Here is a 27,999-nt window from a genome sequence, read left to right on the forward strand (position 1 = left end):
TAACTCTTCAATTTCTTCTGCTTGTGCAATCAAATGTGGTGTTCTTCAGAGCAGTGTATTGGGCCCGATACTTTTTTCTTTGTTCGTTAATAGTGTTACTAATTATATCTCGTGTAATTATTATTTGTATGCTGACGACCTCCAGATATATACTACTACAACTGTTGCTGAATTTCCGGAAGCTATTGTGCGACTTAATAATGATATTGTGGTTGGAACTCGTCAATTACTTGGTAAGATTAATCCAGCTATCTGCAGTGATCTGATGCTGGATGGAAATGTCATACGGTTTTTTGACACAGTTAAAAATCTTGGAGGCCTTATGGATTCTGCACTGTCTTGGAAAGCGCAAATTCAACATGTTTGCAGAAAAGTTTATGCTTGCTTCCACTCTTTAAAAAGACTTCGCTGCTCTCTTCCTCCTGTGGTGCGTCGTAATCTTTGTTACTCACTTATATTTCCTCACTTCGACTATGCGCACGCGGTTTGCCCGATCTCTGTCACTCTTCTGAGTAAATTGCAGCGACAACAAAATAATTGCATCCGGTTCATATTTGACCTAAATAGATTTGAGCATGTAACGCCGTATCGCAATTACATTCAGATGTTAACCTGTGAGGGACGTTTATTAACCATTTTATTTAAAATCCTTCATAACTGCACCCTAAAGTACTTATCAGATAGGTTCCAGCAATTATCAACTCATGAGCTTGCTACTCATTCACATTCTGATACTATTCTTATGTACATTTCCTGATCATAGCACTTAAAATTATCACGGATCATTTACAGTACAGTCGATTGCGCTGTGGAATAGACTGCCTTCTGAAATTCGTAATATTTATAGCATTGTTAATTTTAGACATGTTTTAAAGAGCCACTTGCTTGCCCTTCAACTGGTTGTTTCCTTATTGTTTGTCTTTCTCTTTTTTCCTCTCTTCAACTGCTCTCACTTGTTGGCAACTGATATCTGGCAGATTCTTTTGTTCTCTTTTGTTTTTCTCTTTTTCTTGCTTAATCTTATTTGGTGATAAATGTTAATAATATCTAATTATCACTACTTGCCATATTCAGTAAATATTATTTTTGTTTGTTCTGTTGGGTCATTTGGCAGAGATCGCTTGTGCGATAAAATGATTCATTTGCTGATACTACTCATACTGCTTATACTGTTTAAGTTTAAATTTATCCATTGCTCGACTAACAATCGACAATGGGATTTTATGTATATATTTTTGTTCTTACTCTTTTTTTTTAATTGTTTTTTCTTCTTGTATACCTTATGTAATTTTGTATTCTCCAACCTTTTTGGGCGGAATGCGGGGGGGCGCAAAGTCTGAAATTGCAATAGTTATAAACTAGACTTCAGCAAAAAACAGGAATTACATTGTTCAAAGTCCACATGAAGTCTGAAATTACTGTTCAGAGAAAACAAAAAATTGATTATAAACCAAACATGATTTTTCATGGCAATACTTATGTGTTCAATAAAAGAATGCGAAGAATATGAACAAGAAACCAATGGACTTGTCTTGTTATTGCACAGGACAGGAAATCACCAATACGGAAACTTTGCCAATGCAGGATAAGCACAAAAGGAAAGTAACAGCTGCAGAAATGAGGTACCGGGTGGTACAAGATCCGTATAGATAATAAGAGGCTCCCAAAAAGATGATGGTCTATCCCCCCAGAAAGAAGTAGCTGTCAGTATCAAGAACAAAACATACATAACGTTGGCAGAAGACTAGATACTGCTTCTAAGAAAGTAAATACTGCTTTCTGAAGACTAGATACTGCCCTGGAAGATTAAATACTGCTTTCTGAAGACTAGATACTGCCGACAAGTCTAAATACGGCGTCTGGAACACTAAATACTGCAAAAGAAAAATAAAATATTTTGGAGAAAACATACATAACTTTGGCAGAAGACTATATACAGCGTCTGGAACGCTAAATACTGCTTTCTAAAGACTAAAATTGCTTTGTGGAGACTAAATACTGCATTCTGAAAACTAGCTACTGCTGACAGGTCTAAGTACTGCAAAAGCAAGATAAGATATTTTGGAGAAAACATACATAACTTTGGCAGAAGATTATATACTGCGTCTAGAAGACTAAATACTGCTTTCTGAAGACTAAATACTTCCGACAGGTCTAAATACAGCGTCTGGAACACTAAATACTGCCTTCTAAAGACTAAAATTGCTTTGTGGAGACTAAATACTGCTTTCTGAAGACTAGCTACTGCAGACAGGTCTAAATAGTGCTAAAGAAAGATAAGATATTGTTGGAGAAAACATAAAAAAGGCGCCGGTGCCCCCTTTTAGGCGGCACCCCTTGCACCCCCCGGTAGCGCCGCCTCTGTTCTAATTTGTGGCAATAAATGGTAAATAAAAAAAATAAAAATAAAAATAAATAGCAAATACTTCCGCCTGGAATACAATATAGTACGTACCCAGGCTGTAAGCTTGCTTAATCCGAAATTTCTGGCTGTTTTCGATCCAGGACTACCATTTAGGCAGTACAATCTGGTATCGAGCATTAATCACTGGTAGTGATCTCATCAAATCTTACGGCATTGATAGCACAATATCAGTGCTTATAATGTCTTTCTCAGTAGCCTGTAAATGGTAATTCTAGCTACTTTCTTTGTATGCAAATACAAAAGAGATGGCGTTGTGCTTATCGCACCAGAGATTGCTAACCCAGCTACTCGTGGAATTCGTGAAAGTTTAATAAGATGTACTCAGATTATATAAAATTTTAAGTTACATGGACGGGTTTTATGACAAAAAATTTTAAGAACCACCGATTCGAAACTGAGGTTTGTTGAAAATAGCATTAAAGACAAAAATAGCTTTATCCAATTAATTGATATCGAAGGAATTAAGAAATAAAACTCTTTGAGGTTATGGAAGAACGTTTTTGTGGTTAGGTTATTCCAAAGTTTAAGTTTCTAACTCTCAATCCCACCTTGTAGCCAATTTAAGATCAAACCCCAGTAGTCACAGGTTTTTCATTCTTTCAAACTCTTTTTTTATTATCGTGTCTCATCAAATTATATTAACAACTTAAAAATTTGTTGAATCACCACGACTCCAAATAAAATGATGAGACCAATGAGTAGAATTTTTCAGGAAATGATGTATATAAAATCGCAAAACTCATTAAACATCGTATTAAAACACAAAAATAGAAAGTTTATCTAAGAGCACTAAAATTAAAAATTTGTTCATTAAACACCAACATTTGCTTTCTCCGAATTAACTAATAAAAAAGATAATTAAAGTTATTACCAAAACCACATCGTAATTTTCAAGGAGGTTTACATAATAAGTTCTCCAACAAAAATAACTTCTGAATTAAACAATTTCTTTACAGCTTCCGGAAATTCGTCGTGGTTAATTTTAACAACTTCATTTTAGTCCATAAATTTTCTAAACGACTTCTCTTTCAATTATTATTTACATAATTTCATAAATCAAACATTTTCACTTAACAAAAAATTTTTATTATTAAATTAACACATTTTTTTCTACGACCTCTTTTCTTATCGTATTTGCGGTCTTCTCTTTAATATCATCGTAAACATTCTTTTACCTTTTATAAGCTGAAGGTAACCTTCCAAGGTTGAAACTCAAAGTTGAAATTCTTTCAATATCACAATAAAATGAAATAAAAAGGAAAGAACGAGTTTTCCCGACCTCGTTGGTTCGTCTTCTTTCGAATAAATACACACAGCACGCGTTAAATGTAAACCCGCATGGATTTCTCCGCTTCCTGTGTCCAACAACAACGTGAATCTCTTGCTCTGTAGCTGTAGAGTCAGTTGGCCGAGTTACACCGAAGACGTGGCACGAAACTTTTTTTTTAAATCTTTTTTAAACAACGCGAATCTAAAAATATATAAATTGATTTTGATCTGGATTAATTAAAGGAAGTTGATGCCGATTTCGTAAAATTAACGTTTCAAAACGTTCCGGAATAGAAAAGGTGAAAAAGTGAAACCGTCTTAAAAGAGATCTCTAAAAGATGTTTTTTTAAAATTTTTTTTTATTTAAAAGTGGGTAAGAATGATTTAGGTTGTTGTTATTATTGTTTATTTTTTTTTAATTAATTATTAGTCATCATTATGCATTAAGTATAATCTAAACATTAAGCACTTAAGTATTATGTGTGTCAAGTTCGTATTCCCATAAAAAAATATACGGCTTAAGAAGTGAATGTCGTTATTAACTCAAGTAACGTGTTTGAAATCGATATAAGAGATTGTCAAGTTATTTATAACATTTAAAAAAGAATTTGTGATATATATATTTTTTTTAATTATGAGAAAATATTAACGATGTTTTAAAAGTTAAAATTATAGGCATCGAAGTGTCCAATTAGTTCTTTTCTATAAACACTTTACAAAGCGACTTCGCAAGCGTTTCTCTTTGGTGCGAGAAGTTCGCGGCGCGCAATTTGCCTTAAACGCAAGCATTACCGTGAAGAATGGTTTATACGCGAGAGAGCTATTGTTCAAATTGAGAAATGCCGTCGTGGTCGTTAAAAAATCGGCGTCTTCTTGGGTGAAATCGACATCAAGATGATTCCGTTTCGCTTCTTTAACTAGCTCTGCTCGTCTCTACTAAAAGGAATTGTTACACGACCCGGATTTAAAAAGAACGTTTCACTCCGATAAAAACGTTTCCGTTCATCTTATTTTTATCACTACATATTTATTAACAAATTTACCATAAACGTGTATGAAAAATAATTTTTAATAACAAACATCAAGGAAAATTAGAAATGTCCGGCTTATTTCGTAAAGTTAAATTTTTTCCTCATTTATTTTCAAGTTGAATGAATACTGCTTTTGCTTAATAGCACATGGGTCATGTCAGTTGTCTTTTTGAACCACGGTATTCTTCCTTTCTTGGCTGGCGTGACACTTAGCACGAAACAATTTCTTTTATTATAACCTTTTATAACAGACGCGCTAGAAATACTTATTGAGTGAATAACCCACAATTTGTTAATATCCTAAAGACAATAATAAACTTTTTGTTTAATGCTTAGAATGTTATAGCTGATTTTGGCACTCTTCAATTGCAGCAATGGTGAATAACGCTAATGTGTGTTTTTACACCCCACAGCAAGCTTTAAAGTGTAGGAACTTTAAAGCTTGCTGTGGGGTGCACCAACAAAAGAAATTAATTTTGAACATAAGGAGCTTGTAGCCTCGTCTGTTTTGATCACTTCTTTCACTGCTTTTTGTTCAAGTCACCGGATATTCGGCATCCCCTTCGGCCGGATATCCGGTTATCCGACCATTTCTGGTGCATTTCTGAAGTGCACCAGAAACTCTATATTGCCACATTATTGCAATATTTGAATAAAAATGAAATTAATAAGAAAGCTGATAAGATTTGTCAACTTATTTTGATCCAAGATACAAAATGAACTTTTTTGATGCTGATTTAACTAACGAATCAACTCTAAAAAGAGAATTTATTAATTTAAAATTTGTTTTCTCAAAAAAGAAAAGTTATTTTGCAAAACGGGTTGGTTTATTGGAAAGAGGACACTTTTATTAACACTTTGGGAAATTTTCATATTCATGTTCCAAGAAATGGATTTTATACGAATTTTTAAAACTTAATCGGCGAAAATTGCAAAGTTCGAAAAAATTGTAGATTATTTCAAAAATTTATTTCTCAAGAACTAAAACTGATTTTTGAAAACGGCTTGTTGCATTAAAAAGAGGATACTATAATTAATAATTGGTGATATTTCCACAAGGATCCTTCAAGAAATTAATTTTATAGCGAATTTTGAAAGTTATCGATGAAAACTACAGCATCGAAACTTTTATCAAAACTTCAAATATTGTTTTCTCAAAAACTAAAAGTTATTTTGCAAAACGGGTTGGTTCATTGAAAAGAGGACACTTTTATTAACACTTTGGGAAATTTTCATACTCATATTCCAAGAAATGGATTTTATACGAATTTTTAAAACTTAATCGGCGAAAATTGCAAAATTCGAAAAAATTGTCGATTATTTCAAAAAATTATTTCTCAAGAACTAAAAGCGATTTTTCAAAACGGCTTTTTGCATTAAAAAGAGGACACTTTAATTAATAATTGGTGATATTTCCACAAGGATCCTTCAAGAAATAAATTTTATAGCGAATTTTGAAAATTATCGATGAAATTTGCAACATCGAAAATTTTATAAAAACTTCAAATATTGTTTTCTCAAAAACTACATGTTATTTTTCAAAACGGGTTGGTTCATTGGAAAGAAGACACTTTTATTAACACTTTGGGAAATTTTCATACTCATATTCCAAGAAATGGATTTTATACGAATTTTTAAAACTTAATCGACGGAAATTGCAAAATTCGAAAAATTGTCGATTATTTCAAAGATTTATTTCTCGAGAACTAAAAGTGATTTTTAAAAACGGATTTTTGCATTAAAAAAAGGATACTTTAATTAATAATTGGTGATATTTCCACAAGGATCCTTCAAGAAATTAATTTTATAGCGAATTTTGAAAGTTATCGATGAAAATTGCAACATCGAAAATTTTATCAAAGCTTGAAATATTGTTTTCTCAAAAACTAAAAATTATTTATCAAAACGGGTTGGTTCATTGGAAAGAGGACACTTTTATTAACACTTTGAGAAATTTTCATACTCATATTCGAAGAAATGGATTTTATACGAATTTTTAAAACTTAATCGGCGAAAATTGCAAAATTCGAAAAAATTGTCGATTATTTCAAAAATTAATTTCTCAAGAACTAAAAGTGATTTTTCAACACGGTTTTTTTCATTAAAAAGAGGATACTATAATTAATAATTGGTTATATTTCCACAAGGATCCTTCAAGAAATTAATTTTATAGCGAATTTTGAAAGTTGTCGATGGAAATTACAACATCGAAAATTTTATCAAAACTTCAAATATTGATTTCTCAAAAACTAAAAGTTATTTTACAAAACGTGTTGGTTCATTGGAAAGCGGGCACTTTTATTAACACTTTGGGAAATTTTCATACTCATATTCCAAGAAATGGATTTTATACGAATTTTTAAAACTTAATAGGCGAAAATTGCAAAATTCGAAAAAATTGTCAATTATTTCAAAAATTTATTTCTTAAAAACTAAAAGCGATTTTTCAAAACGACTTGTTACATTAAAAAGAGGATACTTTAATTAATAATTGGTGTTATTTCCACGAGGATCCTTCAAGAAATGAATTTTATAGCGAATTTTGAAAGTTATCGATGGAAATTGCAACATAGAAAATTTTATCAAAACTTCAAATATTGTTTTCTCAAAAACTAAAACTTATTTTTCAAAACGAGTCGGTTCATTGGAAAGCGGACACTTTTATTAACACTTTAGGAAATTTTCATACTCATATTCCTAGAAATGGATTATTTACGAATTTTTAAAACTTAATCGGCGAAAATTGCAAAATTTCAAAAAATTCTCGATCATTTCAAAAATTTATTTCTTAAAAACTAAAAGCGATATTTCAAATCTGCTTTTTGCGTTAAAAAGAGGATACTTTAATTAATAATCGAAAATGATAACAGCGACAGTTCTGTTAGTAATGAATGTGATGATGAATTACAAGCGAAGAGAAGAAAACTAGACGAAACTGCAACAAGAGATTTTATATATCGTATTGGGATTGTTACAATGAGGTTGCTAATGACAAACCCGATATAAATAAAGTTGTATTAAATGAAAAAAGTCCTATTGGGGTTGAACTTGAGTATTATCTACAGTATCCAACACCAAAAGAGTAGGTTTTTAATATTCGGCCAAAGCCAGATATTTGGTAACTATCCGGTATTCGGCCAGATTTTAAAAAATGACCGGATAGGTCGTATACCGGATAGTTGCCAGATATCGGTCCCACCACTAATTAACATCAAAGTTACAAGCTCTAAAAGCTTCTTCGGCAGCACCATCAAAAATTAAAGCAAGAAATTGACGAAAATAGTAAGAAGTATTAGCGTTATTCACCATTGCTGAAATTGAAGAGTGCTAAAATGGCGAAAACACTTACAGAAGTGATTGGCAAAGGGTAGGCCTTTCAAATAAAAAAAACCTTATTCAAATCGAGAAATACATTCAAAAGTTATTACAGTTTGAAACTGGTTATCATTTTAGGTGATGCGTTTGTTATGACACTGAGTGTAGTTAAATACAAGATGATTAGTCACTTTTAAGTATTTCCCCTGAAGAGCTGCTGACCTCTAAAGATGGCAAAAAATTTAGATTTAAACTGTAAACTTTTTTTTGTAATAAAGATACAAACAACTGATAATTTTTACTGAGAATTTTTATACGAAGATGGTACATAAACATTATAAAAACATCTTGTGTAACTATTTTGAATCATTTTGCCTCTTTAAAATTCCTCGAAAAATGAATGGTTTTTAAGAAATATTAATATTTTATTACTTAAAAATATCTTAAAAAACAATCTTTTAACGATTAATTTGTAAGTCCTGAATCATCCCGTTTCGTTTATATAGTAGTGAATACTAACTTTTCTAAATGCCGTTCTGCTGGAACTTTGCCAAAAAAAAATGTTCCACAATGGTTATGCCATACAGTACAATATTAAATCGAACATTCGAGCAAAGTTCGATTGGTCGTGATGGATCAGTTCGTTGGCTTGCTATATTGCCAAACTTATCAAGCCTTGATTTTTATTTCTGGGATCATATAAAAAGCATGGTATATAAAACCCTACTGGATACTGATAAAGAACGCATATCTCATATTGCTGTAGCTACCAAGGATATAAAATTCTCAGTAAAAACTTGTTAATTGTAAATATGTTTAATAACTTATCATTATAAAGGCGTATTTTCTCACAATAGGTGAATATATTGACAACATATTGATTCAAATAAGAAAGAGACCTTAATTTTCGGCAAAAACCTCCCTGTATAAAATGTACAACAGCAATATTTGTAAAAATGCAACGGTATTTGGAAAGTTGATACTAACGGTGAAGTGAAATTTTTGAACTAATATTTTTATTATATCAGTCAAAACGGCGTTGTTATAGATTCTATTATCCTAATCTTCGTTGCTGCTAGAAGCACCCAAGCTATTTACAATCGTCAATATCCCATTCATTTCTGTCTTCTGGGTATTCAACTCAATTTTGCAAATTCTGCGGTGCTAATTCGGCATGTTAGGCGTATCCTTTCGTTCTGGCAAGTACACCGAGAAACTTCCATTTAGTTTAACCACTGTCCATATCATCTGAAAAATGAACAAGCTTCTGTATGATATACTGAGAGGGTGTTGAAGCAAAGTGATTCTTGCCCAGAGATCTGAATGTAATAATGATCAATCAAACAAGGACAAGATTCGTGTTATCGCCTGTAGTGGTTAGGAAATAGGTGAATTGCTTTTTGGAATATCAAGCGATAGCTATAGCCTGTATTACAACCTGCATAGTCTCGTGTAAGCAAACCAATCTCATTTACCAGCAATACGTCTGTGTCAATACAAACTGGGTTATGACCATTTATTGTGTTGAGGTGAACGTTTTGCAACCCTACTGGTTTTGGTTTTGACCAACAGAAATACACGCAAATAGCCTTTTGTGATCTCAGCAAGGCTTTTGATATGGTACACCACAGAATTTTAAGAGAAAAATTACATAAATATGGCTTCAAAGCTACTGCATATAATTTATTAGCCTCTTACCGGGATCAGAGAGAACAACAAGTGTATTGGAAAGGAATACACTCAGAATGGAAATCTGTGGGGACGGGTGTACCTCAGGGTTCTGTGTTTGGGCCTATACTTTTTCTGATATATATAAACGATCTGCCAGAAAATGTGAAGGCACTTTCCATTTGTCTCTATGCAGATGATACGTCTGTTATCAACCAAGGAAATGATATTCAGCAACTGCAAAAAAATGGTTTGACATGAACTAAATTAAATGCAGATAAAATCAAAATACTAACTTTTTCTACAAAAAGAGACAAAGCCACTGAAATTCAAAAGATAAATTTTCTAGGCATTATGCTGTCCGAAACTTTAACGTGGTCGGACCATGTAACAAATTTAAAAAGTAAATTATCAAATTCAATATACTGTATAAAGGTTATATCTATAAATCTATCGACAAATGAAACAAAAAGAGTCTACTTCGCTTACTTTCACAGCATGGCAACCTATGGCATAACTATCTGAGAAGGGTCAAATGATATGTACGACATATTTAAAATGCAAAAGAAAGTGATACGGATCTTGTCTGGGCTTGACTATATTGGAAGCTGCCGAACATTTTTTAAAACCTTAAAAATACTGACTATCCCAGGTTGTTTCATACTTACCTGTCTAGTTAATGTTCATACCAAGAAAGACACATTGCCAAAGAACGAAGATCACAGAATCAAAAAATCCCAGAATATTGTTATTTAACTGTGAGGGAGTAAATTTTTATTTTCTTCTATCCACACAACGAAGTAATCCCGGATGCCTGAAGTAACATGTCATCTAGAGAGTTTAAGAAATGGGCTAGAATACGAGTAGGTATCTGGGGTTTATGTGGTAAAACGCTGAATGTTGGAACAATGGGAATAGAGTTAGTCTCATCACAAAATCGGAAGAGGTTAAAAGCTATGCTCGATACTCCGCTGATAGTGACAGTACAGGAAAACCCAACTGGTGTGTGTATGTATATCATAGGGTATGTACTCTTTCATTCTTCTTGCAATGGAAACTGTATCTCTTATCTTGACCTGGAAGTATTTATTTTTCAAAAAGAAAGCCGTTAGTTTTACCCACTTTTTATCTAGGTATGTATGTTCGACCATCTTAACCAGTAAGTCATCTTTCCAGATAAAATCATGACATCTAATAGAACAGTAATATTAGTAGTATTTATTCTGGTCAATTCCAACTTGCTATTTAGATTCGCAATGCAGCTTTTCTACGATCCTTAAATAAAAATTAATTTTTTTTAGAACTAGATCTTTTTTCTTGTCGCTCCAACATAGTTCTTTCGGTTACGTTCAACAACCCCGTCAGAATCCTACATCTTATTCTCTCTACTAACATGCTTTGAGGTCCAATGCCACAACATTAATCCCACACCGAACAGTATCAATTGATCCAGTCTTATTAAGGATAAGTGATATGACATATCTTTTGCTGCAGTTAACAATTCTTCACCTATTGTGTAGGCTTTTCCACGTCGGTATTATTAAGGTAGATAAAAAGAAACGTTGTATCACTCTTTTTTGAGTAATTCCTGTAAAAGTAGAGATAATTTTCTTTGGTTAATAACTTTTTGAATCTAAGAAGTAGTTTTTTTCAAATTCTTGCAATTTGCATTTTTGACTATCCATCATCAAATTTAATTGCCATTTCATTTCCATAACAAATTTAATGTTTACGTGACTCATAAATTATATTCTTTAATTCCCATCATTCTTTTCCAGAAAGGAATTCCAATTAATTATGGCAAAAAAATCTCGTTTTGCTTAGGTTGGGTCCAAGATTTTTTTTCAAGATTATTAAAATTCGTCGAAACTTGTAATTTTAACCAAAATTCATTATTTATTTATAACCCAAAGAAATATTATTCATGAATTAGTAATGCAAAAGCATAAAAATAATTTAATGAATCATGCAAAGAAAATGATCACAAATTTGATAATGTCTTTCAATGTAGAATTTTCTTTTAAATCCTCTTTACCATAGAATAATTATTTTTTTTAAATACTTTTTTATGAAGGAATTCCCAATAATGACGTCTATAACGAGAATGAATTAGCATACGTGGGCGAACGCTGCCGTTAAATGCTTTTAAAGGCTAAAAGGAAGAATAATCCCGGATAACCATTGGCATATACAAGGTTATTTACGGAAAGTGGACGATGACCTTGCCACGGGGCCAACACACAACCGTACTCTCTGCTGCTGGTAATCCCACCACCATTCGGCAAAACCAAGAACGTTGCTCGCTGTTCTCCACTCAGCCTTCCTTCCTGTGGTCGGTTCACCTAATGATTCAGTCACTCGGCACATTCCGATTTCATACAAGCAAATTCGTTATTGTGCCATAAATCATTTTAATAAATCAAAAATATTAATCTCAACTTTTGTGATTACTTAAAAACTTTTAGTTTTTTAATTGATAGTGCTTATCTTCCTGTTTACCAGAAAGAAAAGAGGAAGATTGAAATTTAAGTGTCGTTGAATGAGGGTTTTTAAGATAAATTAATCCAGTTGGTAATTAATTAAAGTAAGTAGAGTAAGTTGGTTGGAGAGAGGTTGCTATTCTTAGTATATCGTAGGCTTATACTCCGTGGCATTTATATATAATTATTGTTAGACTTCAACAGGTAGTAAATACTTACTGCACACTCCTTGTTGGTTTGCATTGGTGTTTAAGCAACCTTGTGCCAATAAACCCATGGTCAGCTTCTCATGGAATTCTCGTGGTTTAATAGCTAACCATGGTTAATCAAAAACAATTAAATCAATTATTTTAATTTACCATCAATATATTAATTAAATAAAACTTTTAATTAATATGTAATCATAGACCACACATGAAGAAAACTAAAAACGTTGCATTACCAATCACCAATACAGTCTAAAAATCCATTGCACATTCAGTAATTCTTACTTTTTCATTCGGCCATAGGCATTCAACACGTTTTGAAACGCAACGGCATCTAGGCTGCGAAATTCTTGCGCACGTATCCAGTTTCCTAATCCAATTTAATTGTTTTACACAACCAAAAAAAAAATAAATAAATAAAAAACAATTAGGAAAATAACAAATTTAAAAAAATTAACATTCTAAGTTAAATTTTCTTTTGTGTGTAAAAGTCACGTAGATCAATTCTTGTGTAACACCCTCGTATAATTTTCCTTTGTCTCCGCGGATTCAATGCGGGTAAATTTAGATTCGGTTAACATTCGATGATTTCACAACAATCGTTTCTGTACTAACTTTATTTTGTTTATTCTTTTTGTTTCAAAGAAATCCACTCTCTTAACATTTCTTTAAATTATACGAGGATAATGTAATAGTGCTGCAGACGTGTGCACTGAAGCGAATCCATAAAAGGTTGACGTCACTTTTATTCTATTGTTCAATTATAAAATGTATTTCATATTCAAAACATATTAAAATTCTAATTAGTTCTATACATACAGATTTCTCATACATTTCATTTAAAGACATTTTATTTAAAGAGAAATAGCAATGCAATACTTTAAAAGTCTGTCCGTTCTGAAAATACAGTTCATTGCTTGGTAAGCCTAAGCAAGCTTCTTGTATTAATTCTTAGGTAAACACGTTTCTGTACACAAGCAACTAAATTTTAGCCGTTTATTAAGCTTTGCGTCGTTTTCTTTTGGCAAATCTTTCGGTTGTTCTAGGTTGCCCGTTGTCAATGTTGCTGGCTTCGTCTTTGCTAAAATGTTTTTCAATTCATTTAGCAATTGAATACGAGATCTTTTCAATTGCTCGGGGGCTAAGCTTAAAGATAACTTCTTTACATAGTCTCCTTTTGAGTTATATTCGTTGCCATGGCCCAAAGAAATAATTGGACCGAGTTATACATCACTTGTCCAAGCGATATTTTATCGTTTTTTAAAGATTTTTATGCTGTCTGGTAGGTAAAGGTGTAACTTATCTTAGAAAAAATGCAGAATACCGAAAGACCTAAAATGGTATTTGTTTTAAAGGATAAAGCTAAGCGCCAATCACGTTATACGCTATTAGATACAAAAAAAAATTCTACAATAGAAAAAATAGGTGAACCTACAATTTCGGGACAGTGTCGTTTTCTGGATGTTAGTATAAAATTAAAAGTTTATGTCTTTTATTTTATATAGAATTTAAGGGCAAAACATTCGGGTTTAGTCGTGAAAAAAATTTCAGTGGTCAATGTCAACTTTAATTTTATTATTATATTCGTAATCTTCATAAAATAACCTTTAAAGTGAGTCCAAACTTGACGCATTTATCTCAAAAAACCAAAAAGTTCGAACTTTCAACTTTTAACTTTAATATTTGTCAACTTCATAAAAAATCTTTTAAAATGAGTCCAAACTCGACATATTTACCTTTAATATTAATGGAAAACAATCACTTCCGGTTTGAAACGTCAATGTCAATTTTGACATATTTGACATCTGCATTAAAAAACCTTTAAAATGAGTCCAAAGATGACGCACTTATCTCAAAAAACAAAAAAGTTAGAATAAAAAAACATGAAACCCGAAGTTAGCAACGATGAAGATAGCAATTTAATTTTTAAATATTAATACCAACCTTAATTTTAGATTTTTTTTATTATATTTCCGTTTTTGTGACAAATTTTAACACATTTTATAAAAATTAAGAATATGTCAAAATGACATTGACATTTCAAACCGGAAGTTGTTTATATCTCGAGTAATATTGGAATTATACGTATCATGTTTGTACTCATTTAAAGGATCTTTCACGATGATTACAAATATGTCAAAATTGACGTTGACATTCTTAACCGGAAGTTGACCATAACTTCATTAATATTGAAGATAAATATATCGTGTTTGTACTCATTTTAAAGAATTTTTAATGAAGATTACAAATATGTCAAAATTGAGGTTGACATTTTAAACCTGTAGTTAGCTATCATATAATAGAAGTTTTATAACTCAAATTAATCTAGTGTTAGTCACTTTTCCGCATTTTCTTTTTATTTTTAACGTGTTTTTTGGGTTGCTATATTCGCATTTATCTCAAAAAACCAAAAAGTTCGAACTTTCAACTTTTAATTTTAACATTTGTCAACTTCATAAAAAATCTTTTAAAATGAGTCCAAACTCGACATATTTACCTTTAATATTAATGGAAAACAATCACTTCCGGTTTGAAACGTCAATGTCAATTTTGACATATCTGACATCTGCATTAAAAAACCTTTAAAATGAGTCCAAAGATGACGCACTTATCTCAAAAAAGAAAAAAGTTTGAATAAAAAATAATAAACCCGAAATTAGCAACAATAAAGATAGCAATTTAATTTTTAAATATTAATACCAACCTTAATTTTTTATTTTTTTTTACTATATTTTTTTTTTGTAGCAAATATTAAGACATTTTATAAAAATTAAGAATATGTCAAAATGACATTGACATTTCAGACCGGAAGTTGCTGATATCTCGAGTAATATTGGAATTAAACGTATCATCTTTGGACTCATTTTAAAGAATTTTTCACGACGATTACAAAATTGTCAAAATTGACGTTGACATTTTTAACCGGAAGTTGACCATAACTTCATTAATATTGAAGATAAATATGTCGTTTGTACTCATTTTAAAGAATTTTTAATGAAGATTACAAATATGTCAAAATTGAGGTTGACATTTTAAACCTGTAGTTAGCTATCATATAATAGAAGTTTTATAACTCAAATTAATCTAGTGTTAGTCACTTTTCCGCATTTTCTTTTTATTTTTAACGTGTTTTTTGGGTTGCTATATTCGCATTTATCTCAAAAAACCAAAAAGTTCGAACTTTCAACTTTTAATTTTAACATTTGTCAACTTCATAAAAAATCTTTTAAAATGAGTCCAAACTCGACATATTTACCTTTAATATTAATGGAAAACAATCACTTCCGGTTTGAAACGTCAATGTCAATTTTGACATATTTGACATCTGCATTAAAAAACCTTTAAAATGAGTCCAAAGATGACGCACTTATCTCAAAAAACAAAAAAGTTTGAATAAAAAACATTAAACCCGAAGTTAGCAACAATAAAGATAGCAATTTAATTTTTAAATATTAATACCAACCTTAATTTTTGATTTCTTTTATTATATTTCCATTTTTGTGACAAATTTTAACACATTTTATCAAAATTAAGAATATGTCAAAATGACATTGACATTTCAAACCGGAAGTTGTTTATATCTCGAGTAATATTGGAATTACACGTATCATGTTTGTACTCATTTTAAAGGATCTTTCACGACGATTACAAATATGTCAAAATTGACGTTGACATTTTTAACCGGAAGTTGACCATAACTTCATTAACATTGAAGATAAATATGTCGTGTTTGTACTCATTTTAAAGAATTTTTAATGAAGATTACAAATATGTCAAAATTGAGGTTGACATTTTAAACCTGTAGTTAGCTATCATATAATAGAAGTTTTATAACTCAAATTAATCTAGTGTTAGTCACTTTTCCGCATTTTCTTTTTATTTTTAACGTGTTTTTTGGGTTGCTATATTCGCATTTATCTCAAAAAACCAAAAAGTTCGAACTTTCAACTTTTAATTTTAACATTTGTCAACTTCATAAAAAATCTTTTAAAATGAGTCCAAACTCGACATATTTACCTTTAATATTAATGGAAAACAATCACTTCCGGTTTGAAACGTCAATGTCAATTTTGACATATTTGACATCTGCATTAAAAAACCTTTAAAATGAGTCCAAAGATGACGCACTTATCTCAAAAAACAAAAAAGTTTGAATAAAAAATATTAAACCCGAAGTTAGCAACAATAAAGATAGCAATTTAATTTTTAAATATTAATACCAACCTTAATTTTTTATTTTTTTTTACCATATTTTTTTTGTAGCAAATATTAAGACATTTTATAAAAATTAAGAATATGTCAAAATGACATTGACATTTCAGACCGGAAGTTGCTGATATCTCGAGTAATATTGGAATTAAACGTATCATCTTTGGACTCATTTTAAAGAATTTTTCACGACGATTACAAAATTGTCAAAATTGACGTTGACATTTTTAACCGGAAGTTGACCATAACTTCATTAATATTGAAGATAAATATGTCGTGTTTGTACTCATTTTAAAGAATTTTTAATGAAGATTACAAATATGTCAATATTGAGGTTGACATTTTAAACCTGTAGTTAGTTATCATATAATAGAAGTTTTATAACTCAAATTAATCTAGTGTTAGTCACTTTTCCGCATTTTCTTTTTATTTTTAACGTGTTTCTTGGGTTGCTATATTTGCATTTATCTCAAAAAACCAAAAAGTTCGAACTTTCAACTTTTAATTTTAACATTTGTCAACTTCATAAAAAATCTTTTAAAATGAGTCCAAACTCGACATATTTACCTTTAATATTAATGGAAAACAATCACTTCCGGTTTGAAACGTCAATGTCAATTTTGACATATTTGACATCTGCATTAAAAAACCTTTAAAATCAGCCCAAAGATGACGCACTTATCTCAAAAAACAAAAAAGTTTGAATAAAAAACATGAAACCCGAAGTTAGCAACAATAAAGATAGCAATTTAATTTTTAAATATTAATACCAACCTTAATTTTTTATTTTTTTTTACTATATTTTTTTTTTGTAGCAAATATTAAGACATTTTATAAAAATTAAGAATATGTCAAAATGACATTGACATTTCAGACCGGAAGTTGCTGATATCTCGAGTAATATTGGAATTAAACGTATCATCTTTGGACTCATTTTAAAGAATTTTTCACGACGATTACAAAATTGTCAAAATTGACGTTGACATTTTTAACCGGAAGTTGACCATAACTTCATTAATATTGATGATAAATATGTCGTGTTTGTACTCATTTTAAAGAATTTTTAATGAAGATTACAAATATGTCAAAATTGAGGTTGACATTTTAAACCTGTAGTTAGCTATCATATAATAGAAGTTTTATAACTCAAATTAATCTAGTGTTAGTCACTTTTCCGCATTTTCTTTTTATTTTTAACGTGTTTTTTGGGTTGCTATATTCGCATTTATCTCAAAAAAAAAAAAGTTCGAACTTTCAACTTTTAATTTTAATATTTGTCAACTTCATAAAAAATCTTTTAAAATGAGTCCAAACTCGACATATTTATCTTTAATATTAATGGAAATACAATCACTTCCGGTTTGAAACGTCAATGTCAATTTTGACAAATTTGACATCTGCATTAAAAAACCTTTAAAATAAGCCCAAAGATGACGCACTTATCTCAAAAAACAAAAAAGTTAGAATAAAAAAACATGAAACCCGAAGTTAGCAACAATGAAGATAGCAATTTAATTTTTAAATATTAATACCAACCTTAATTTTTTATTTTTTTTTACTATATTTTTTTTTTGTAGCAAATATTAAGACATTTTATAAAAATTAAGAATATGTCAAAATGACATTGACATTTCAGACCGGAAGTTGCTGATATCTCGAGTAATATTGGAATTAAACGTATCATCTTTGGACTCATTTTAAAGAATTTTTCACGACGATTACAAAATTGTCAAAATTGACGTTGACATTTTTAACCGGAAGTTGACCATAACTTCATTAATATTGAAGATAAATATGTCGTGTTTGTACTCATTTTAAAGAATTTTTAATGAAGATTACAAATATGTCAAAATTGAGGTTGACATTTTAAACCTGTAGTTAGTTATCATATAATAGAAGTTTTATAACTCAAATTAATCTAGTGTTAGTCACTTTTCCGCATTTTTTTTTTATTTTTAACGTGTTTTTTGGGTTGGTTAAAAAAATCGTCGATTTTTAAGCCACATGATGATTCTTGAATTTTTCCCAAGTTAGTTAATATTTCTTTAGTTCTTAAATTTTAAACTGTAAACTTATAACACTTCCTTAATTTCATTTTACAACTTTTTAAACTTTAATTTTGTAAATTAGTAACTAATAATCTGATTTCGACTTTGATAAGTGATCTTTTTTAACATTAAGAAACATTAAGAAACTTATTTGTAAAATGGATACGATGAGAGATGTTAATCTATTTGTAGAGTCTTTGAAGATGGCCAAGCCTCGAGACTGGTTAGACTTCAATTCTATATGAAATAAAAACCAGTTTAAAAGAACAAAATCAAACTGTAGATTATTTTCCTCAAAAATTTTTACACGAATCGTCAGCATTTTGTCTTTAGTTTTAGTCATTCAATTTATAACACGATTTACAGAAACACCCTGTATAATCGTAAAACGTAACGAGTGACCAAGCAGCTTCTGTGCTTGTAATAGCTGTCATCGGTGTTCTGTGATAAAAGTGGACAGACACCAAACAATTTTCAATAATTTGAGCCTGTCTATACTGAGAAGTCTTATATTTGTAGTGAGATGAAAACGATGAAACCGTTTTTCTCAACATTATTATGTTTTTATGCCATTATAGTATGTAGCTGAATAGAATTTATTTTGCGTTTTGATGGAGACATTTGTTTCTTCTCTAATTCTTTTACAAGCTTCAAATTTGCAAACAAATAGTGTCTATGATAATATCTTCTACACATCTATAAATTGGCTCAGAAAATTTTATGACAATATTTTATACAGAATTAAATAGTTTGAATTGTCCGTAAGATTGTTGATAGCAACATTTCTCGATGTTAGTGATACAAAAAAAGGTTTTTACGATACATACCATGATTTGCGTCAATCCTCCAGCATATCATTGCGATTACTTCTTCGGTGGTTACTTTTTCTTTTGTACCAGAATCATTAAGTTGTTTTGACGATATATTCTTATTGATTTCTGTAGTTCAAGAGATTTTCTGTAACTCTGCCAATGTAGTTGGCATGAGCTACAATTCTGTTGTCCAAATCCGTATAGCTAGATCTCTATGGACATAGAGAATTTCTTGTATACTTGTTTTGACTCAACATGTCGCAAACTAGTATTAAAACACCTTTTTGGATTAAGAAATGATCCATTAACTCAATGGATCATGTAGTCGCCTCATAAGAAGGCAAAGGTTTCTCCCTCACTATAACATGACGAATCTCTTTGTAGTCGAGTTTCTTTTTCTTCTCATCTAGTGTTAGCCATATTTTGTTTTATAATCCTCAAAACGGTTTCAAGTCTGCAAAACATGTCAAATTACTGACAGTGTTAGTTAATAAAGTATTAATACCAAATCACAGCAAGAATTAATTACTTCATATCTAGTTTTAGAAGTGTAAACTTTTGTTTGTGTTTGTTTTATAAATCACAATTTTTTTTTGACTGTTTTATTTGTTTTTGCATAGAATCTATTTTTTCTTGCACCAACAGCTATTGGTAGTGTAGTTTTGCTACAAGTACACTTTACAAAATCTTGTCCTATCCCAAATGAATATTTTGTTGCAGAGTAACGAGATTCTTAATTAAATTAATATCTTAATTTATTTCCATTTCAAGTCAAAATGTTTGGATATAAATATCACATTCAGTTTAGAAAAACTAGTTTAGCCTGAATTGGGGTTTGACATGTAACATATACAAGTCGAAGAACTCATTAAACCTAAGTTCTTGGATATGGATGTATGTGCCATAAGTTTTATATCTGTTGCTCCTAGACCTTGTCCTTTTAAAAATACATAGCCAATTCCCATAAATTATCTACAATTACGTCTATAGAGATTTTTTGCAAAGCTGAGCAATTCTGAGATCTAGCCAATTTCCTTAGTTTTCTCTGCATCATATTCTCCAATTATGTGAGACCTATAATCTTCTTCTCAATCATGACGCTTTTTTGCATCTAATACTTCATAACGATGACAAGTTTGGCGCTGATCTTCTTATGTTTTTTACACATGTATGAAAGCTTCCTTGAACTTGTTTTTATTGCAGAATGACGTATAAAGTTTATACATCTTGGAAATGCTTCGTTTTAAGTCAATGTAAAGTCTCTTGATCAACTGTGCAGTGTAACGGCAATAGATTGTAAGAAAACTTTCAATGTGACAGCTAACGCTTGCAAAATTAATGTCGGGTATTTTGTTTGCAGAGTGTCTTTTTCAATTTTTGTCAAAATTACATCCATTTTTCCGTTAATAACTTCTTTTTTCCTACATTTTTCTTAAGAAATAGACTGAGGTGCTTTAGAAAGTTTTAATTTCCTTTTTCCAGTGAAGTACCTTTTTCTAACTTCTCCTCTTCTTCCTCTTATAACAAGCCTCGGCTCTGTCTTTCTTCTAGGTCTAGTGTTAGTTCTAGTTTTACTTGAATTTTTGCAAATTCGAGCTAAGTAAAGGTTTTGACCAATGTCAAAGCTAAATCGTATTCCGTATTTGTATTTCTCTAGAATCGGGTTTTTCTTTGATCTTTCCAAATTTCGGGTTGAGCAGACTTTTTGATCAAATTTTTACAGTTCAGAGTCTCTCTCTGGGATACTGAACTCCTGCTTTCATACTATCTCTTCGGGAAACGTCCAGATTATCTCAGCCTATGTGGTTTTTTCCTTTCTATAGATTTTCGGCAAACTCTGTGCTGGAATTGTGGTCTCTGCGTTCTCTCCGTCTGCCACGCGCCCATCCGAGTATTTGTTGCAATCCACATTTTTGCTGTTATCTTCGCTTCTTATGGGATTTAGCAAAAAGTAGCTACCAATTACTCGAAGAATTTTCATCACTGATCTTACAATCGTCTTATACATCATCATATTATTTCGTGCTCTTTAAACTTATTATGTCATCACATATCGGTGTTTTATCAGATACTTTTTAATCTTTCCTTCAAATCCGACGCAGTAAAGTGGCTATATCGATATCTTTATCATCAATATCTTCATCAGAACAAGAATATGATACAAGAATAGTTTGTTAAGGCCCAGAATGATACTAGAATTAGTCACAAAAAAGGGATATTACAGATTTTTTCCTGATGATAGCATAAGGCGAAACCGGTCAAATCTGAAATATTAAAAATATGTTAATACAAAATAAATTTTCTTTTTATTATAGGAGGAAAATATCATGAAGGGTTGGTTTGATGCCTTTAGAAGTAACGGTGGCCCCACTCTCTACAGTTTTAATAATCGAACGGCTGTAACCGGAGATGTTACCCTTATTACTTTCTTATCAATTTTTGTCACTTTATACGTAGCGTTTTTAATCATTTTTCCAGGAATACGAAAGCAGGTGTGTTAAATTATTTTTCTCATAATGACAATGTTTCTAATATAATTTTTTTTAGAGATTTACGACATTTCTCAGCGTTACCTTGAGTTTATTCACCGGGACAACAATTTTAGGTGAGATTGTTATTAACTTGATGGTACCCGCATTTAATTTTAAATTTATAATTTTTTTCTTTGTTACCGTTATCCTTGATAAACCCACACGAATCCGTTTCGAACGAGATTAAAATAGATTAAAATTAATTTACATCTCCTTCTTTAGTGTCACTGTTCGGTTCTGATTGGCACGTGGGCGAAAATGCAATCCACGCACATTATAGAGCGTTTTCGAAAGATGAATTGCGAGCCAATTTGAAAGTCTTGGTAGGACTCCAACATGTTAACGTAACACTTAGAGGTAAACAACAAAAATATTTTTGCGAAAATTATTACAAATTTATTCGTTTTTATTGCAATTTATAGCGGATAATTCGAGTGTGGACATAGATTTTAACGAAAGATTTTATTTTTATTCTTCATGCCAAATGTACGATAGTTATAAACAAGCTTTATTTAATGGGTTGCCATATCCTATACTTACGGTTGCCGAATATTTTTTAACTGGACAAGAAGGGTTATCTTGGGGCATACAATATCGAACAGCTGGATATTTTGCCATTATTATGTTATGGTAAAAATTATACAAATTAATATAGTAAAACCTCGATATAACGGATTTACACGGGGAAGGGAGTGTTTGTTATAGCCAAAAGTCAATAAAAATATACAAAAACACTTTTTAGTTCTAGGTCTAGTGTTAGTTCTAGTTTTAAGTCAATACTTTTACTTAAATTTTTGCAAATTCTAGCTAAGTAGAGATTTTGACCAATTCAATCTGGTATGCATCATATTCTCCATCACCTATACCAGGAAATAATGAGAGAAAATGATTTTTGCAATCTTTTATTTTTATGGAAAATCACTTCGGTTAGAAATTCTTGGAGATTTAGAGGTTGCAGAATTTCTGATCAACTTAGTTAGAGCTGTATCGGAGTCCTCATCATTTTAAACTAGCAAATATAGAAAAAAAATTTTTTTGCCATTTCTTATTTACTTTGAAAACCAGTTTTTCCCAAACTTCGAAGTAAACAGAATTTGATTAATATAGTTTAAATTGCATCGTATTCCTCATCAAGAGGTGGACAATGATGGAGCCCATATCCATCGATAAGGTTCAAGACGCAATTGCGGCGTTTAAAAACGCGAAGTCACATTGGCATACCAGTGGAAGTGCTGAAAGCTGGAGGTGTAGAGTTGGCAGGAAAAATTTATACACTGCTGCAGAGGGTTTGGAAGAAGAAAGTTTGCCTGAGGAATGGAGAAAGACGGTCTTATGCCCCATATATAAGAAAGGATACAAGCTTGCATGTCGAAACTATCATGGCATCGCGCTGCTATGTTCGGGGTATAAACTATTCACACATATCCTGAACCAAATACTGCAACCTTTTGCCGAAAATATCATAGGCGAGTACCAAGCAGGATTTAGAAAAGGAAGATCCACCATACAACAAATCTTTGCCGTTAAGCAGACACTCTGTTCAATCCATTCAACAGCTGGTCAATGGAAAGCTGAAGGATGGTGCTGAAACGGTGGGGCTTAGGATCAACACGGAGTAGACAAAGTTACTGCTACAGACGAGGAGAAATGACACTCTTTATATACCTTGGGATAGAAATATCTGGGCGGGGTACAGAGGAAGGAGACGTCAGAAGGAGATCAGTCCTGACCAATAGAGCGTATCCTGCATTTACCCCCATATTCAGATCTAGGTATATCCACCGATAAACCAAACTGCCTATATACAAAACAATCATTAGGCCGATTGTAAGCTATGGAAGTGAGGCATGGACGCTGACGCAAAAGTCGTCGGAAAGCGCGAATGTCTTCAAGAGAAGGATCTTGACAAGAATATTTGGGCCAGTTCTGGAATAGGATGGATGGAGATTAAGATACAACCGTGAGTTGTATGAGATTTATAAAGACCCGCCACTGGCACAGTTCGTCAGATTCCAACGCCTAAGATGGGCTGGCCACGTGATTAGCTAACCATTGCGTCCTCCTTTAGCTCACTACACCCTCTCAACATGTGTTCCAGCGTCTTCCAATCTCTCTCCTCATTGCCACAGTGGAATCTGGCCACCAATATTTTCCTTCATCATCCCCCTCCATCAACAAATACTTTGGCAGTTCCTCTGTCGCTATCTCCCCATACCTTTCATTGTATCTCCTTTCTGGTATCTGTCACCTTCTTTCCTGCCTTTATATCCATGGCCCTATCTCTCAGTTCTCTCAACATTTCACATCTTTCCGCTCTTCTGTTTTCAATCCCAGATAGTGAGTATCCCACTCTTCTATAATATTCTTTCCTGTCTCTTTGCCCATAGATCAGCCTCCTCTCCTTAATTTCCCTCCAGCACTCTCCGAGGATCCTGCAATGCGGTCTTTCTTCTATCATATATAAAGGAAAGAAGGGATACCTTACACACGTTAAAGACAGAAATAACAGAGTCCCCAAATAGATCTCCAAAGAGACCTGGAGACTTGGGTTCGAGTTCCGGCGCTGCTAATTTTTCCTTTCTGTTATCCTTTCTGTTTACTCGCACGTTTTTCATTAATTCCAATTAATATTTGATTTCTTCTATCATTTCCTCATACTTCACTGCTCTTCTCCCCGCCTCCACCCTTACTGCATCCACCTTAACCTCCTCCCTCACTACATACCCTGGAGTCTTGCCAACCCAAGTACCCATGTCCAATATCGGGTTTGTATATCCTCAAGCAAACCTTGTTCTCTCCATCTCCATACTTCTGCGCCGTATATCATTGTGCTCCTTACCAGCCATCAAACATAACCTTTATTTTTCCCACGCCCCTCCCAAAAGTTCTTTTCCCCCCATCTCCAAACCCATCACTCTGTTCGCTCTTTTTGCCATCGCCCTCACGTGCGCCCCAACCTTATTACTTTCTGCAAAACCATATCCCAGGTACGTGTACTCTTTCACTTGCTTTATCTCTCTTCCCTGTCATCTCCATTCCTCCTTCTTTCTTCCCCCCCCGTTGCACAACTTCATTATCTTTGTTTTCTCGACGTTTACCTCCAACCCCTTTACCTTAAAATATCTCCAGGGATCTCATCATCTCCACCGCCTCGTATATATTGCAAATAGTGTGGGACTAAACGGGCACCCCTGCCTCAATCCCTTTGTTGTCCAGAATATCTCACTTATCTCTTCCCCCACTTTACCTTGGCCATCGTCTCCCTGTACATCACCCTTCCTATCAGTTGTTCTGTGATACCTCTCCTCCTCATTTCCTCCCACAACTTCTCTCTATCCACATTATCGAATGTAGCTTTCAGGTCAATAAGCAATCCATTTTTGACCAAATTAGCTTGACATGTATCGTAATCTTCATCATCTTAGATCAATAGATATGGACAAAAAAATCTTTCGCCATTTCCTTTGAAAACCAATTTTCCTTTAATTTTAGCAAATTTCGAAGTGAACAGAATTTCTGACTAATTTAATTTAAAGCGCATCGTATTCTTCATCATTTATAGATACAAATATAGAAAGAATATAATTTCTGCCACTGTTTATTTCTATAAGGACGTGGTTTTCTTGTAATTCTAGTCGAGTTCTAACTTAGTTTGAAGTGTATGCATATGCCTTATCGTCTATAGCAATTTGTATATTTTTATTCAACTAAAACTAGAACTAACACTAGATCTAAAATTAGAAAGCATCGGGTTTAGCCGTTCGTCTTCACACAATCTAACGCTGAATAACAATTAAAACTAGAACTATCACTAGAACTAACACAAGACCTAGAACTAGAATCATTCGGGTTTAGCCGTCTTGAGAGACGTGCGGCTAAATCCGAATGTTTCTAGTTGTAGGTCTATTGTTAGTTCTAGTTTTACACTAGCATTATCACTAGAACTAACACAAGACCTAGAACTAGAATCATTCGGGTTTAGCCGTCTTGAGAGACGTGCAGCTAAATCCGAATGTTTCTAGATCTAGGTCTAGTGTTAGTTCTAGTTTTACACTAGCACTATCACTGGAACTAACACAAGATCTAGAACTAGAATCATTCGGGTTTAGCCGTCTTAACAGACGTGCGGCTAAATCCGAATGTTTCTAGTTGTAGGTCTATTGTTAGTTCTAGTTTTACACTAGCATTATCACTAGAACTAACACAATACCTAGAACTAGAATCATTCGGGTTTAGCCGTCTTGAGAGACGTGCGGCTAAATCCGAATGTTTCTAGATCTAGGTCTAGTGTTAGTTCTAGTTTTACACTAGCACTATCACTAGAACTAACACAATACCTAGAACTAGAATCATTCGGGTTTAGCCGTCTTGAGAGACGTGCGGCTAAATCCGAATGTTTCTAGATCTAGGTCTAGTGTTAGTTCTAGTTTTACACTAGCACTATCACTAGAACTAACACAAGATCTAGAACTAGAATCATTCGGGTTTAGCCGTCTTAACAGACGTGCGGCTAAATCCGAATGTTTCTAGTTGTAGGTCTAGTGTTAGTTCTAGTTTTACACTAGCATTATCACTAGAACTAACACAATACCTAGAACTAGAATCATTCGGGTTTAGCCGTCTTGAGAGACGTGCGGCTAAATCCGAATGTTTCTAGATCTAGGTCTAGTGTTAGTTCTAGTTTTACACTAGCACTATCACTAGAACTAACACAATACCTAGAACTAGAATCATTCGGGTTTAGCCGTCTTGAGAGACGTGCGGCTAAATCCGAATGTTTCTAGATCTAGGTCTAGTGTTAGTTCTAGTTTTACACTAGCACTATCACTAGAACTAACACAAGATCTAGAACTAGAATCATTCGGATTTAGCCGTCTTGAGAGACGTGCGGCTAAATCCGAATGTTTCTAGATCTAGGTCTAGTGTTAGTTCTAGTTTTAGTTGTTATTCAGTGTTACATTTTTTTACTACATTTGTTTCAAAAAAAAAATAAGTCCGTTCTATCGAGGTCCATCATATCAAGATTTTACTGTAATACAAAAAGTAAAAAAATTTTTAGGACATCATTTGCTGCTTGGTTATTAATGAATTTAATGCTAATAGTCGTCCCGAGATATGGCACAATGTTAATGATCTTGTGCGGAATTTTATTGGTATCGACCAACTGGGGTTACATGAGCTTACTTCCAAAAACCCCGTTAGTTAATCACATTGAAAATAGCACGATACAATTCAATTTTGGTTGGTGTTTTTGGCTAGTTTTCATCGCAGGTGATATTATAATACAAACTTAAAGTATCTTTATAACCCAAAACATTTTTTTAGGTTGTCTTTGTTTAGCCGTTGGAATTGTAATCAGCGTAATAGAACTTTTCTGCCCAAACAGCTTTTCAACAATCCTCGAAGTCGATTACGACACCCCATACGACCGTCACATCATAATAGAAGATAGCAAAGGGAAACGATTTCAAAAGAAACGCAACAGCCAAGGGAAACTTGAAGAATCTCAATTTAGTTTGGGTTCGAGGATTTTAAGGTTTAATTCATCAATCATTATCGAAATTGATCTAAATAATCCTTTTATTTTAGAAGATTATCATCAAAAGATAAAGATGATCGATCGATCTACGAAATTTCCGAACCTAATCACATAGAAATGAAGAATCCAAGATCACCGTGGCGATATTCTTTAGATCATGTTGGTTACCCAATTAACAATGGGATGTTTGAAAGGAGTTGTTCCCATCGTTCTACGTCGACGGCCGAATCCAAAGATTTACCACAGCTTCATAAGCAGCACACAAGGTAAAGTTATTCCCATATGTTTTTGAATTGCTTAATTTTTTTTGCCTCTTTAAAGATTAAATCCGAGTCAAGATCGAAATAATTTTCCCAGCATGTGGTAACAAAAAATTCCAAAACGATTACATTTTAGTCCAATTTAATTAATTTACTATTTACGATTTAAGTGATTATATTTGTGATATAGCTTATTAGAAGCGAGA

At 32.4% G+C, this 27,999-nt stretch overlaps 1 protein-coding gene across 3 annotated transcripts; it reads left to right on the forward strand.

The window, feature by feature from the left end:
• Window positions 1-3,824: 3,824 nt before the first annotated feature.
• Window positions 3,825-27,987, forward strand: LOC111429312 (dual oxidase maturation factor 1-like). Of its 3 annotated transcripts, none has more exons than XM_023065189.2 (9): window positions 3,825-4,067; window positions 21,779-21,955; window positions 22,011-22,068; window positions 22,217-22,351; window positions 22,417-22,624; window positions 27,054-27,265; window positions 27,320-27,530; window positions 27,584-27,799; window positions 27,855-27,987. In XM_023065189.2, the coding sequence occupies exons 2-9, from the start codon at window positions 21,791-21,793 to the stop codon at window positions 27,898-27,900; spliced, it is 1,251 nt and encodes a 416-aa protein (XP_022920957.1). In that variant the 5' UTR covers window positions 3,825-4,067; window positions 21,779-21,790; the 3' UTR covers window positions 27,901-27,987. The 3 variants fall into 3 exon arrangements, with proteins under 3 accessions (XP_022920957.1, XP_022920958.1, XP_022920956.1); XM_023065190.2 differs by having other exon boundaries at window positions 3,906-3,993; XM_023065188.2 differs by lacking the exon at window positions 3,825-4,067 and adding an exon at window positions 12,203-12,292.
• The last annotated feature ends 12 nt before the right edge of the window (window positions 27,988-27,999 follow it).

The sequence above is a fragment of the Onthophagus taurus genome, chromosome 1 (assembly GCF_036711975.1).
Source record: "Onthophagus taurus isolate NC chromosome 1, IU_Otau_3.0, whole genome shotgun sequence".
NCBI classification, from domain to species: Eukaryota; Metazoa; Arthropoda; class Insecta; order Coleoptera; family Scarabaeidae; genus Onthophagus; species Onthophagus taurus.

Bases quoted from the DNA above. Each gene is read 5' to 3' on its own strand.
- LOC111429312 (XM_023065189.2), top strand. From the start codon at position 21,791: ATGAAGGGTTGGTTTGATGCCTTTAGAAGTAACGGTGGCCCCACTCTC. The intron at 22,069-22,216 runs GTGAGATTGTTA...CTCCTTCTTTAG, and splicing joins CACCGGGACAACAATTTTAG to TGTCACTGTTCGGTTCTGAT. The intron at 27,266-27,319 runs GTGATATTATAA...ACATTTTTTTAG, and splicing joins TTGGCTAGTTTTCATCGCAG to GTTGTCTTTGTTTAGCCGTT.